General features: G+C 36.4%; 2 protein-coding genes across 3 annotated transcripts; one reads left to right on the top strand and one right to left on the bottom strand.

The window, feature by feature from the left end:
- The first annotated feature begins 5,385 nt into the window (after nt 1-5,385).
- LOC121797793 (glycosyltransferase BC10-like) lies at nt 5,386-11,784 on the top strand. Of its 2 annotated transcripts, none has more exons than XM_042196514.1 (3): nt 5,386-5,407; nt 9,777-10,334; nt 10,972-11,784. In XM_042196514.1, the coding sequence occupies exons 2-3, from the start codon at nt 9,807-9,809 to the stop codon at nt 11,608-11,610; spliced, it is 1,167 nt and encodes a 388-aa protein (XP_042052448.1). In that variant the 5' UTR covers nt 5,386-5,407; nt 9,777-9,806; the 3' UTR covers nt 11,611-11,784. The 2 variants fall into 2 exon arrangements, with proteins under 2 accessions (XP_042052448.1, XP_042052447.1); XM_042196513.1 differs by lacking the exon at nt 5,386-5,407 and adding an exon at nt 8,824-9,166.
- A 733-nt stretch (nt 11,785-12,517) lies between these two features.
- LOC121801267 (IAA-amino acid hydrolase ILR1-like 4) lies at nt 12,518-15,211 on the bottom strand. Its single transcript, XM_042200719.1, has 5 exons — nt 14,707-15,211; nt 14,479-14,604; nt 13,542-13,856; nt 13,296-13,424; nt 12,518-13,227 (listed from the first exon to the last, which is right to left on the bottom strand). Exons 1-5 carry the CDS (start codon nt 15,064-15,066, stop codon nt 12,817-12,819), a joined length of 1,341 nt encoding a protein of 446 aa, XP_042056653.1. The 5' UTR covers nt 15,067-15,211; the 3' UTR covers nt 12,518-12,816.
- Between the last annotated feature and the right edge of the window lie 506 nt (nt 15,212-15,717).

The following is a 15,717-nucleotide window of genomic DNA, read 5'->3' as shown; positions in this document are numbered from 1 at the left end:
ACGACGATGAGAAGTTGGGTTCGGTTAGGGGTTTTGTGGCAACGGAGTGTGACGGCATCAGAAATCAGCGGCGCTGAGTGACCGGCGGATCGGCGGCAGAACTTCTTCACTCCGACGGCGACCCCGGCAAGGATTCGTGGTGTAATGGTGGCGCGTCTAACTCCAGATCAGAGGGTGGCGCGTTCGATTCACGTCGGTACAGCGGCGAATCGCAGCGGCGACGGTTGCGGGGGAGGCTGACCGACAGGGGCCGCAGACGACGGCGGTATTGGAGGCGGCGACGGGATTCCGGGAAATCCTTAAGTTGTCGAGAGAGAGAAATGGAGAGATAGGGAGAAAGAGAGGAGTGAGGCGTGGAGAAGGGGATGTTAAGATTTGGGCCTTTTGTTTTTTTTAGTCTTGGGCTTTTGTTTGTTTTAAAGAAATTGGGCTTCTCACAAATTAATTAGTTGGGCCTAGAGGTTATAATGTTGGGCCAGATTAATTATCTTTGGGCTGGAATAATTAATCCGTGGGCCGAAATAAATTAAAGAGGGAGAAGAGCAGTTGGGCCGGAGGGAAGTAATTTACGAGGGAGCTTGGGATGCAAACTAATTTGGTTTTGAGCCGGAATTCTAATTAAGTTCTTGGGCCATTTGTATTTTACAGACTTGGGCCTTTGTTTGTTAAAAAAAATAGAAATGGGTCCTTATAAATCAAATTGGATAATTTATTTAGTTTGGGCTCCATTTAATTGTTTTGGGGCTTTTAAGTAAATCTTTGGGCCGATAATTAATCGTGACGAAATTATTTAATTAAATTCCGGAATAATTTTTGAAGTATGAATAATTTATCTCAAGTCCGAAATAAATATATTTTCGAGGGGAAATGGTTGCGATAATTTAACTGTGCACTTTTATAATTTTTGAAATTTTAATTCGATATCGTGGAGGGAAATACGAGGAGCCAACGGAGGAACTATGAGAGTAAGCGGCCGACCGGCGTCTCACGCGACGCCTTGGGCGGCCGCTGAATAATAAAAAATACGCGAAAATCGAGAAACGAGATAAAAGACTTTAATGAGGGTGCATGCATTCTAATTTAAGTAGTTTTGTCCTTGAGTCTAATTAGTGTATTATATTATTGTGATTTTTTTTAAAAGGGTGCTTTCGCAAGTAAAGTCGGAATGAAAGATTCAAGTTAAGGAATCTAAACGATCAAGGTGAGCTTTCTTATACTAAAAATACAAATCGTATTTTATGTAAACACGAACACATGTTCGTGATTTTTAAAGAATGTTGTCTTGCCATAAATGTTTTGTGTATGATGCCTATCTGTTGGCTACGGCCAAGTGAATTATGAATGATGATAAAAGTCGAATTCGGGTCCCAGTGAGGGTGGTGTCCCCGCTCGGACTAGTGTACACAAGCTACCTCTGACATGTTGGGCAGAGCAGGTGACCGTGGAAGGTGGCCACCTTCCCGGCACATGAATGTAAGGTGACCGTGGGAGAACACCATCTCCACGGCACAATGTGATCAGATATGGCAAAGAATGGAAAGAACTTAGACTGCGCAGTCGAATAAAGATTTTTAGTAAGCTCAGGTCTTTTAAATAAAACCCCTGGGTGTTACTGTGATGATGGCTTGACAATATTTTGAAAAGTATATTTGTATTTTCGGCAATGTGTTCACTGAGTACTTTTTGTACTCAGCCCTGCATATATTTCTAAATGTGCAGGTTGAGCAGCGAAGTGGTGGAGGAAGTGCTATTGAGACAAGACATTTAATTCAGTCAGATCGTGACTCTCGGAGGTTCATGTCTTCATATATGGAACCGCGTTCATTTGCTTCTGTTGTGCATCTTAAAAGACTCAAGTCTATTTTGTTCAAAACTCTGATTTTATTTCGAGCTATTCTCATTTGTTTCGAGCTATGGTCGATTTGTGTTTTTCCCTTTCTTCCCCGCTTCTTTAATCCTCCCCTAGTCGCGATCAACCGTGTTTTCTATCCTTAGAAAATGCGGTCGTGACAGATATAGGGTCTGGTTGAGAGATGAGCATGGGTTTAAGGTCATTATTAGCAGGGGTGTGGTTTTTAATAAAGATGAATTCCCTTGCTTAAAGGTGACAAACAACCCTGCTTCAGATACTGTGGATAATGATCCTCTTATTGAGGTGGAGTCCACAGAACAACCCACTGGTGTGGAGCATTCAGTGGATGCTCCAAGTGAGGTGGAACAACCTTTCTGGAACTCTCACCTAGTCTTTACTCCTAATGATATACCTGATGAGGGAAATCTGTAAGTTAATGATGTCAACAATGTGCCCCTACCTGATACTGATAATAATGCTTGTGATATGCATGCTAGTCCTGTGAGAACTAATCCTTTTGTTCATGCCTAAAATATGTTAAATAGCTCTACTGGTATTCAAAATGCTATTGATGATGCCAACTTGAAAGACTATGTGTTGTCTAGGGACAGACCTAGAAGACTTAATGTGCAGAAACCTGTAGATATGATGGTTATGTGGGGTTGGTTGCCCTGATTAACTTGACTTTCAATGTGTATTAATCTGATGGGAATGAACCTCAGTCTTATAAGCAGGCTGTCAAGTCTAAATTCTGGAATCAGTGGCATAAAGCCATGTTGGAGGAAATGAATTCTATGAAAATTAATCTTACTTGGATCCTTGTACCTTTACCCCCAGGTGCATCTGTGGTTGATTGCAGGTGGCTCTATTAATTGAAAAATGAGGTGGGGGTATTAGGTACAAGGCCAGACTTGTGGCTAAGGGTTTTACTCAACAAGAGGGGATAGATTATACTGAAATTTTTGCTCATGTTGTTAAATTTACTACTGTGCGGTTAATGCTTACTTTATGTGCTCACTTTGACTGGGAATTGAAACAAATGGATGTCAAAACTGCTTTCTTGCATGGTGATCTGGATAAACCAATTTACATGAGACAACCTGAAGGTTTTGTTGATCCAAAATTTCCCAATCATGTGTGTTTGTTGAAAAAAGCCTTGTATGGTTTAAAACAGTCCCTAGACAGTGGAATATCAAGTTTAATACTTGTATGCATAAATTGGGCTTTGTGAGAAGTATTTTTGATGCATGCTTATATCTGAAAAATCTTGATTATGTGTCTGTTTTCTTACTGTTGTATGTTGATGACATGCTTATAATGAGTCCTTGTTCGAAAACTATAAAGGTTGTGCAAACTGCTCTAAGTGAGAATTTTGACATGAAAGACCTTGGTGATGCTCAGAAAATTTTGGAAATCAATATTTTCAGGAATAGAAAGGAATGTATGCTTGTGTTGCATCAGGAACCTTATGTGTACAAAATTCTGAAAAAATTTAACATGTTTGATGCTAAACCAGCCTTTGTGCCTTTAGCTGCTAATTTTATGTTGAGTAAAGATCTGCGCCCAAAGACTAAAGTTGATATGGATGCCATGATATGGATGCCATGAAGAAAATTCTCTATAAAAATGCAATTGGATCAGTAATATATTTGATGGTTAGTACCAGGCCTGACATTGCTTATGCAGTGTCCTGCCTGAGCAGGTACATGGCAAATCCTGGTCCTGTTCATTGGGAAACTTTGAAATGGCTTCTGAGATATATGAAACATATTGCTAAGTATGGGTTGTGCTATTCTAAATGTGATGATGATGTGTTACTAACTGGTTTTGTTGATTCTAATTATCCTAATGACAGGGATAAGAGGAAGTCCACCACTTCCTATGTGTTTACCGTCTGCAGGTCATGTATTAGTTGGAAGTCTCAGCTACAGCACATAGTGACTCTGTCCACTACTGAGTCAGAATATATTACCATTACAGAGGCAATGAAAGAAGCTGTGTGGTTAAAGGGAGTGCTCTCTGAACTAAAATTTTTGAAGTCTCCTCCTACTGTGTTTTCTGATTCCCAGTCTGCTATTTATTTATGTAAAAACCATGTATTTCATGTTAGAACAAAACACATTGATGTAAGGTTTCATTACATTAGAGACATTGTAGAAAATGGTGAAGTTTTTCTTCAAAAAGTGCATATTGATAGAAATCCTGCTGACATGGGAACTAAAAGCTTACCACTTGAAAAACTTCTTTCCTGCATAAAACACTTGCATTTTGACCTAGGATAGGTTGCATGTCCCGGGGGTAAGACCTCAGTCACCTTATCAGTTGTTGTAAGGGTGTTAGGTGACTAGAGGTATGAAGTCCTTTAGACTAATGGGTGTCAGTCCTCTGGTGTCTAAAGGCAACCTGGTGGCTTCCCCAATGCTGATGAACTTTAGTTCTCTGGAGCTGAGGGGGCTGCCTTGTAGGCTATGATGAGTTTAACACCTTAGCTTGCAGCTCAGATTGGTTTCCCATAATGAAGTCCAAGGTGGAGCATGTTGAATATTGTTGGTGGACTTTTATCTGGGTTTGACCTGTGACCTGTGTGCGATCTTGGTCCTGGTTTGAGGGGTGGATTGTGGTAGAGCAAACCATATCCCACATCGGAGAATGAACAAGAGTTGCAAGCATATATAAGGGCTTCCCTAACTCCATTAGTACGAGGCCTTTTGGGGAGTACCCCAAGAGCAAAACCGTGAGGGCTTTGCTCAAAACGGGCAATATCATACTAATGTGGAGTTCGGGTATGCACCACTGATCCCCAACAACTTCAATATTTAACACGACCTAAAAGTTATTTATCCCACAAATTTTCATCGTGTGTTTTGTTTACACACTTGGTATTATCAGATCGCTCATAAGTTAAATCATCCAAATTATACAGCTTCAAAATTTTCAAAATTATCTTCAATCATCCGAATTTCATAGCTCACAAAACTGCAAATTTTACATATTACTATCTCCGTATTCGAAAAATAAAAATATTTGAAACGACACGAATTTTAATGCACAATTAGTAGATTGTAGGACCATATCCTAAAATATAAATATTCTAAAGTTTCTATTTTTAAGGAACGACCCAAAATGGAAAAGTTGTTTTTTTTAAAAAACGGAGGTAAAATTTTTATTCTGTCTCATCTCAAGTGATTGACAGCTTTTCGGTACGTGTTTGGGAAAAATGCTAAATAGTTAAAGTGGAGAAAAAGTAAATTAAGAGAATAATATTGATACGACTTTCTTTTATATTATTCTTTCTTTTACTTTATTTTCTTTCCAATTTAACTATTTATTAGTATCATTTTCGCAAAACAACGGTAAAAAAAATCGATCACTTGAGCTGGGACGGAGTGTATATTATAAATAAAAGAAAATATTTATTATATGTATTACTGTTTGTAGTTATTGATGAAAATAAATGTTATACTAGTACATATTCAATTGAGGGTCATGAATATACATGAAAAAATGACATGCGTTTTAGCTCTGCAATATCACACGCTCAGAGCTTCTCTTTTGGTAAGTAGTGTTCTTATTTGTTTATTTGCTGATGTTTTCTGATTCTGATTTGTGTTAGATTTTTTTGATTGAATCTATAATTCTGATTTAATCTCTATTGATTTGTTCTTAGCTAATTACTTTTGATTAGAAAGTGCCTTTTATTATTCAAGGCTGTGATTTTATTTTTGTTGTGGTGCCTTAATTAGGGCTGATTTTGCGAAGGCAAGAGCAATTGCTAGACCTTGAATTAAGGACGCTAATTATTTATTATTTACTAATTGCTTATTGCAACTTCAAGATAGGTCATAGGTGATTAAAATCAACTATTGTGGCCCTACTGAGTAAGCAGATATCAATGCATGAGCAAAACTATGATCATCCGACTAAATGGATAATCACTATTGATTAACTTTAAAATAAGGTATCAAAAATGAATTGTTGAGAATTTCAATTTTAAAATTTCAAAACACTAGGTATTTATTAATTTATTTATATTACAAACTGGGCCAGATAATTAATGTTCAAGTGTAACGCCAAAAATGGGCTTGGCCAGCCCATTTAGCACTGGCATGATATAGGCAAATTTTGGACCACTAAGCGATTCGATGAGAAAGTAAATATTGTTAACCAACTAATAAAAAGGAAAAATTATGCAGCCTATGTTAAGCATGGAATTTGTTCGACGAAATGCTTCAAAGGAATTATTTTTATATTGACAATTTGAAAGTGTGAAACTGAAATGGGCCATACATTCCTTTTGAAATGAACATAGTTTTGATCCAATAAAAAGAAAATAAAGTAAAAAAGAATAAAATTGATTAATGAAATAAATCAAAATAAGCCAGATGCTAATTTTTAACAAAGTGAATTGGCACATAGAAATCGTTTCGACAATATCCTTATTTAAATTAATAAAACTTTAAATTAACTAAAATGATTTACGAGATTCCGTTCCGGCATTTCATCGAACATTTTCCGGGGTGAAATGTGAGCATTACACGCGGGAGGAAGTAATCCCGATTTGAAGGTAGCACCTTTATCAAGAAAGAGATTCTTGGAGAAAGTCTGAGCCCGAGAGTATCCAAAAGAATGAACATATTTAAGTTAAGCGTAGAACTTGTTCGATAAAATGCTTGAAAGGAATTGTGTATTGTATTGCGAGGTCCGTAATGGGCCTAGATTGTTTTAGTCCATAATGGGCCTGAATATTGAGTTATAGTGGTCCTTAAATTGCCTTAGTCTATATTGGGCCTGAATACGAATATCCATAAAACTCCATTTGTGCTATTTTGTTTGTTTATCAAAATTAGTTAACTTTATTGAAACTTAGTATTTTTAATACTATCTAATAATTTACTAGTTTTTCATAAAAAAAATAATATCATTTCCAAAATATTTATTTTTGGAAAAAGTAGAGGAGAGACCGAGAGAGTATTAGGTTCCATAATAGTGTATGATTAATTATCTAGTTTGATCTAAATAAACAACAAATTAGTCCTAGTCTAGCAAATCGCTTATACCAGAATGTGAGAGGCCAATCAGGAGTACTTTTCATTGGAAGATCATGAGTGTTAGAGCATAACAATTAATGAATAAATGTTTAATATTTTAAATGGATAAAGAATATATAAGAGAAAAACAAAACAAAACAAAAATAGAAGAAAAGATAAAACAAAAGAAGGAATAAAGTAAAAAAAATTACATGAGTTGTTTTTTTAAAACATTAAATGAAATTACTCTAACATGTAATAATTGAGGTAATTACATATTTCATACAAAATGTTTTACCTTTGTTTCAATTTAGTACAGAAAGTATTAAGTTTACATATTTCATACAAAAAGTTTACTTAGTGTTCTAAAATAATACATTCCGTTAAGTCCCTACTAACACCGTTACTTCCAATTACATCATACATACAAAAATTTTCATCAATATTTCAAATTTGTACAAATTTTAAATTAAAATTTTTCATTAATTATTTCAAACACAGTTATTTTTATTACTCACAAAAATGAAAAACGCATAGAAAAAAAAATCACCACTCTTCACCGTCAAATTAGCGAATTGCATTTTATTGTCGAAGCTTTCTCATATGACAATGGAGAATACAACTGAAAAGATATTGAATCTTTTTGTAAAAGTTAAATATTGACTTATTGACTGTTTGAAGCTCAAATTAGTCATTTTGTAAAGATGAAATATGGACTTATTTTATATTGTGCTCTATAAAGAATACAATAAAAAATAGAGTATATTGAGAGACAGAATTTTTGTAAACCACGATCAATTGCTAGAAGAATTGATATTGACTGTTATTTGTTTAGAGTGATTAATTATATTAAATCTCTAATTATTCTTTTATTATGATGATAAGTTGAACAAATCATAAACTAACTAATAGTGTTTAAAATATTTAACGGAATGTATTAATTTAAAACACTAATATAATTTTTGTATGAAATATGTAAACTTAATACTCTTTGTACTAAATTGAAACAAAGCTAAAACATTTTGTATGAAACATGTAATTACCCCGTAATAATTCAATGTAGAATATGACTCAATTAACATGAATAAAGTGCTCCCTCCGTCCCAGTTGATCAATTTCATGCGTCCCGCTTTTAGGAGTCCCGGTTGGAATAAACTAATAAAAAATTCCTACAATTCAATTTAAAAAGTGTTAAAAGTGGATCTCAATATTCACTATAATATTTATTTATTACACACTCAAACACTTTTTTAAAACATGTGCCAAAAGTGGGTCCTAATAGCTACTACAACATTTATTTATTACATACTTAACACTTTCTTAAAACATGTGCCCGACTCAACCAGAACTCCTAAAGCGGGGTGGAGGAAGTATTAAATAAAATTAAATCATGGATAATTCCGCATAAAATGTTACTATGTGTTAAAAAGTTTCATTATTTTTTCTCTACAAATCATTTCTGATATTTCAACTTTTTATAGTACAAACAAAAAATTATTATCCCACAACTTGTTATTTTGTTTTCATAGACTTGGTATCAGCATAAGTTCATATAATCCAAATTTTATTACCAAAATTTTCAAAATTATCTTCAATCATCCAAATATGTTAGCTCACAAAATTTTGTAAATTTTACGTATTACTATTTTTATTAGAAATTTAATACTATATAAATAGTTTATGTAACTTTTATTATATAATTTAATATATTAAAATTGAGTGTGCATCTTATGTATAATAATTAAAATAAATATTTATGATGTACTCTTAGTTCGTGATTATTGATGAAAATAAAAATTATATTCAATTGAGATGAATATACATGAAAATGAAATGCAAACCCACATGGATTTGCGTAATATAAATAAAAATGCAAAATCTTTGTTTTTCCCTACAATCGAAATGATTTGAAATAAATAAATGCAAAAGCAAAATCTTTGTTGCCTAAAATTCAAATTTCCGACAAATCACTCAACAACACCTAAAACATGTCCTAGATTCTTCTCTCTCATATTCAAGTCGCAGAGTGGTAGTCCAAGAAATCGGTTTCATTTCAATCTCGAAACGTTTCATCTTGATGAATCATAAATTAGATTTCTTGACCACTCGCTCCGAATTTATTGAATGGCCAAAGCATAAGAAAACTTACTTTTTGCTGCTGCAGAGCTCCAAATCGTCTTACTTTCTCGCTCTCATTCATCACTCTGTCTACAAAATCAGCTGCAAAATCTTGTCTTTTTAAAGCATTTTAGCTCTGCAATATTACACGCTCAGAGCTTCTCTTTTGGTAAGTAGTGTTCTTATCTATTTGCTCTTTTGGTGATGTTTTCTGATTCTGATTTGCGTTAGATATTTTTGATTGAATCTATAATTTTGCTCTACTGATTTGTTCTTAGCTAATTGCTCTTGATTAGATTATTCAAGGCTGTGATTTTATTTTTGTTGTGGTGCCTTAATTAGGGCTGATTTTGCAAAGGCAAGAGCAATTGCTAGTTCTTTACTTAAGGATGCTATAAAAAATTTGTCTTTTTAAATCATTTGCTTATTTCAAATTTGTTGCTTTTTGGGTTCTGTATAAAGGTTTGTTATGCTATCTCGGTCCTAGAAAAATAGTCTTAATAGTAGACGACATGAGTTTTAATTTTCTTGGACGAACCAAAATGGAAATACAAGACTATTTTTCAGTGGAATGTGAAAGTATTAGATTTCTTGGATATTTGTATGCAGATGTTTCTGATTGTGATCTGTATTAGATTTTTGTTGCTTGAATTAGGCCATAGAAGCTATTTATAATGCTTATTTGATATGATATGCTGAATCTCTAATTGCTCTTGTATAGAAATTGTTTTTGATTATTCAAGTTTGTGATTTTATTTTTGTGGTGTTGCCTTAATCAGATTTGATTTTGCACAATTGTTGAATTAAAGATGCTACCAAAAGTGGGGAGTTCTAGTTTGTTGGAGGAAGGCAAAGAGTCTAGTGTTAGAACCACAAACCAATCTCACCGCCCTTTCCCACTGCGTATACTTCAGTTTCTCTTGCTCTTACTTGGATTAGGCATACTCGTTTCGTTTCTCAGTATGTACGCCAGCCGGCATCTCAAGTTGCAGAACGATGTTCCCGTGATCCACTCGAGTTTCCAGCCCTGTGTCGAAGAGCCATTGAGCTTACGAAGCTGGATTAGACCTCCTGCTAACCTTTTGCACAAGATGAATGACACGGAGCTCTTTTGGCGAGCTTCGTTTGCGCCCAAGATTAAAAAGTACCCCTTCAAACGAATGCCCAAGATTGCATTCATGTTCTTAGCCAAAGGCAACTTGCCTCTTGCACCTCTTTGGGAGAGGTTTTTTAAGGGGAACGAGAAGCTGTACTCGATCTATGTTCATTCGTTGCCTTCCTATCAGCCGGATTTTCAGAGCTCATCAGTTTTTTATGGCAGGCACATTCCGAGCCAGGTATGATCTCTTTGAAATCTGATTTTTGGTTCAAAGATTTCCTGTTTTTTGCTTAAATACATGCTAATTAGACATTGATCATTAATAAATCAATTTTCGATAGCTAAGGTGAAAATGAAACAAGTTCCTAGAATGAACAATGAAACCTAATGGGAGTTGGCGTTATACAAAGTCGGGTTTTTTCTGCATTTTTTGGCCAATATAGATCGATAAGTATATAACAGAATAAACTCTTTTATCAGCACACCATTTTCCTTTAGTTCTTGCAATAAGAAGTACTGGAACTGCAGCCCGATAGCCTTTATAGTTCTAGGAGTAGTTTCGAACCAGGATTTCTCGTTGATACATTTATAAGTTGCTCCTCAAAATGCTTATCCAGAAATGTCAATTAGTATAGCCTTCAGAAGAATTTGATGAATTTTTTTCGTTGTCATTCTTACAACTGGTTTCGAGTATTTAACGTATTTTACTCGATTATGTATTCGGGAAGGCATAGTTATTCCGGCACCTATTTCTTGCTAAAGGTAGCTACGACGAGGATCGAGGTCAAGCTCGAGTTTTATTGCTAAATGTAACTCATGAAACATTTTGTTAGATTGACTCTGTTGTTTCAAGATCCCTTCTTTTGTTTCTTTAGGCTGTTGAGTGGGGAAGGATGAGTATGTGCGACGCCGAAAGGCGTCTCCTCGCCAACGCTCTGCTCGACATCTCCAACGAGTGGTTCGTCCTTCTCTCAGAGGCCTGCATCCCCCTCCAGAGCTTCAGCATCGTCTACCGCTACATATCCCGATCCCGATCCAGCTTCATGGGCGCGTTCGACGAGCCCGGCCCATACGGCCGAGGGCGCTACAACCGCAACATGTCGCCCCTGGTCAACCTCACCGACTGGCGGAAAGGGTCCCAGTGGTTCGAGGTCAACAGGAAACTAGCCGTGGACGTCGTCGCCGACACCACATACTACCCCACGTTCGAGCAGTTCTGCAGGCCGTCCTGCTACGTGGACGAGCACTACTTCCCGACAATGCTGAGCATCAAATCTCCTCATCTGCTGGCGAACAGGAGCCTCACGTGGGTCGACTGGTCGAGGGGCGGGGCGCACCCGGCGACGTTCGGTAAAGCCGACCTAACAGCTGAGTTCTTCAAGAAGATCTCTGAAGGTCAGCCATGCTTGTACAATAACCAGCCTACTTCTGTGTGTTTCCTGTTTGCTAGGAAAATTGCCCCTAGTGCTTTGGATCATTTATTAGAAAACTCATCCAAATTCTTTGGGTATTGAGAGAGTATTATTTTCTGACTCCATTTTTTTGATATTTTTAGATATAGGAGAGGATTATAGATGTGTAACAGATAGATGTGAGATTTAAATTAATAGTCTAGCATGATACTAGAGCTAAGGTTATTCCTATTTGTCTCTTCTTGTAGTGAAATCATATCATTGATAGATTATTTTGAACATTATGGTGTTTTGCCAATCTATCTATAGTTTGAATGAGGATTTGAATTTGTCATGTTTTTTTTTCATTGCAATCTTTGTAATCTATTCAACAAAATGAATTTGATTTTTCTGTTGATTGCTATAGTCGAAAATTTTGCTTACGTTTTTTCCTTTTCAAAGATTTTTCATTTTTTGCTCAAATTTGTTTTGTTTTGTTTCGTTTAAAGACAAGACAGTCTTTTGAGGTTTTTTTTGAATTGGTTAGTAAAGTTGCAAGTTGGTGAGAGATTTTGGAATAAAAATAGATTGTTAAGGTTTTATAAATCGTTGTCCGATGACTTAAAAAATTAGACTGTCACAAAGATGGAGTAGAGTTGGCCATGACAGAGAGCATAACATCTTGATTATATAAAAGCGAGACGAAATTTCCAACTCTACGAATTTCATTTCATGGATTCGTCATTACTCGTGATCATTTTGATGCGATCTTGTATGCTATAAATTCACATAAGAGAGTTAAATATTTTTTTTGGCAAAAGACAATGAAGAAAATTAAATTATTTTGATTGAACACCTAGATTAATTCACTTTTATCAACTTTTTTCAAGTTTATTCTTCCCTAAATATCAATACATACATGACTTTTTGTAAGTTGGTTTCTTCCCTAAATATCAATATTTACATGAACTGAACAGATCACGTTTGAAGTTGATCATACTTGACTCCAATTCTGAAAGAGGAAACATCATACCAACTAAGTTGCGTTCGTATTATGTTATCCATGGTTTCTTTTCTCAGTGTATACATGTTTTGAATTCATAATTAGAAAACCATGGCTCTGGTCCAATATATGACAAGTCTAACCACAAATTTTATTCTTCAACTAATCAAACACTCCTAATATCACAAATTTACACAATGAGGACTCAAACAAGGCTATATATCTTGCATCTTCAACACTTGCTCAGGGTTATTGAAAAGATGTTACCTGCATTCCATTTTGGCCGAAAACTCAGACCGAGATTGTATGTGACTCATCGACATAGATCACAGCTCATCGTGGCGGTGTCCATTACCAGTTGGATTTCCCGTCTGGCTCTCAAGAAGGTACCTAACAGCCAGTGATGCATGTAGGGCAGCGCCAACAGGAAGCGCGTCCTCGTTGAAATTGTAGTAAGGCGAGTGCAGCAGAGCTGGCCGTTCCTGTGCTGCCTCGTCTTTTGTTCCGAGTATAAAGAAGTAACCAGGTATCCTCTCCTGGTAAAAGGAGAAATCCTCTGCTCCCATCACAGGATTGTAATCTGTAACTTCGGAAATGCCAAGCATGTCGACTGCAACTCGTTGGAAGTGTTTGTGGAGCTCTTTGTCATTCACGGTAGGGGGATACATGGGCACGTCTTCGTTGTTGAAGGTGACGGTCGCGTTGCATCTTTGCACAGCAGCTTGCCCGACAATGACCTGCAATTTCAGACACGAACAATGACCGTGGAACGGATGGAGACAAAAAGAAATGCCTGACAGGTTACCTCCTCGATTCTCTGCTTCAGATACAGTAAGCTCTTCACTGTAAAGGCACGAAACGTGCCACCAATGGCAACTGAGTCCGGAATGACATTAAATGCGCCTCCTCCTTGGAATTTAGCAACTGTAACCACCTGTTGAAACGACTCTTGTGTTAAACGGGATCATAGAATCTGAAGCTGGCGTTTGAGAATGTTGGAAGCTGAAACCAAACATTCTATTCACGCACGTAGGAATCAGCTAGAGAGTACCTGAGAGTCGAGAGGATCAGATTCCCGGGAGACAAGCTGTTGTAAGCTGACTATCACATTCGAAGCAGCTAGTATGGGGTCGATTGCCTGCTGGGGAATGGCTGCGTGGCCGCCTTTTCCACTTATCTCAGCTTGAAACCTGCCACTGCCAGCAGCGATCGGACCAGGCCTGCACGCCACCTGACCGAGAGGCACAAGAGGGTCGTTATGCAGGCCGAATATTGCCTGGACATTATCGATAGATCCAGATTCGATCATCTTCTTTGCTCCTCCACCTCCTTCTTCAGCTGGTTGGAAAACAAGAACAACGGTTCCCTGTCGCCTCCAAGTAGATCAACAGAACGAATGAACATCAGAATGCCAGAAGCAAGAATTCGAGCTCAATTCATATACAGATACTAAAGTTCTTTACTCGATTAACCTTCAACTCATTACTCTCTTTCTATGTTATACAGATCATCTTAAGAACATGCAATAGCAAATGAACAAAGACGAGATATACATGGTTCGGTCAAAACCTACGTCCACGGGAAGAAGGTGACAATATATACTGATTCACACTCCAAGACTTTACAAGAAGAAAACAATCCACAAGATCAAGAAAGTAGAACTCTCAATATCTAACATACAAACCCCTCAAAATCTGACTGATGTCTCACGCTTATAGCTCACTGATCTAAGCTCGGTATATCGACGTTTCTATGTCTATTTGAACCACATCACAGTTCATAGATATAGATGTACATATAAGCTCTCTTAATTCACCACATCGAAAAGATGCATCCATAATTGATAGATTATAACAACTATCACAAAATGCATCCATAATTGATAGATTCAATTCATCTAGAAATAGATTCTTTTGACCTAATAAATACCCCACATAACAGAGAAAACCATTAAACTTCTAAATTCTAATCAGTCAAGGGGCAAAAACCTTCAACAAATGGTGATGCTCTTGTAGAATCCTCGCAGCTCCAAGAAGCATTGTAACATGACCATCATGCCCACAAGCATGCATCTTCCCATCATTTTTACTCTTATACTCAGATTCCACCATTTCCTACAAAAACAAATTACCAAAAATCCAATCTTTACCTGTGTGATCTCCCAAAAATTCAATTTACCAATTCAACCTAACATAATCCACCAAAAAAAAGTCAACCTGCAGAGCAAGTGCATCCATGTCTGCCCTAATTGCAACAAAAGGGGGCTGCCCTGAACCGACAAATCCAAGCAAACCAGTTCCAGCAACAGGGTGCTTACATGAAATCCCCATCTTCTCAAGCTCTTGCTTGATTAGATTACTGGTCTCGAATTCTTGATAGGCAAGCTCCGGATTCTGGTGTATTTTTCTCCTAATTCTCACCATCCAATCAAAGGTCTCGGCTTTTTTGGCGAGGTTGAGGAAATTTTGGGGGATTTCGGAGAGTTCTTTTGGAGTTGGATTCGAGTCTGCTGAAATGGGTTTGTAGTAAAACAAGGAAGCAATGCAAATCAAGAAAACCCATCTGGAGTAACTCATGGCTGTTTGATTCTTGTTTACGCCGTTTAACAATATGTAGAGAAGATAGGAGTGTGGAGTGCTCAACCGAACTTAAAATTGCTTGATTAAGCATTACCTGATGTTTTTTACTCTTCTTTCTTTCTGCCACTCCATCTTTGGCAACAAATCAATAAATATTGCACTACAGTGCGGTGTTGTAGCTTTCATCACTTTTTAAAATTAAAATATTTATTAAAACTCGTGTATATTTTGTACAGGGAACAAATATTTAATACTCAAATGTAATTTAATAATTTTAATTGAACAGTCTCAACAAAATCATGTGCATATATAGCTTTGCACGACAATTTATGCACGTGCGCCAAATAGTTCAATAAATTTAGAACCTAAAAAATTAGGCTAAGATTTGACTTAATTAACACTCCCTCTTTTCTTTGTTGATGACCACATATTAGAGTTATTTTTCATGTACATAATTAGTACTCCCTCTATTTCTTGTTAATAAATTATTTTTCTATTTCAGAAAATTCCAAGATAATTAACTATCAATCAAAAATTCCATTTTCCATTTTATCATTTGGAGTGCCCTCAATAAAAGTCTCACTTTTTTAAATAGAATTCACATTCCACAAAATCATTCAACTCACATTTTGTTACTACTATAGAAAT

This window comes from Salvia splendens, chromosome 4 (genome assembly GCF_004379255.2).
Source record: "Salvia splendens isolate huo1 chromosome 4, SspV2, whole genome shotgun sequence".
NCBI classification, from domain to species: Eukaryota; Viridiplantae; Streptophyta; class Magnoliopsida; order Lamiales; family Lamiaceae; genus Salvia; species Salvia splendens.
The sequence above is the reverse complement of the archived record's forward strand: the minus strand, read 5'-3'. Positions and strand labels throughout refer to the sequence as shown.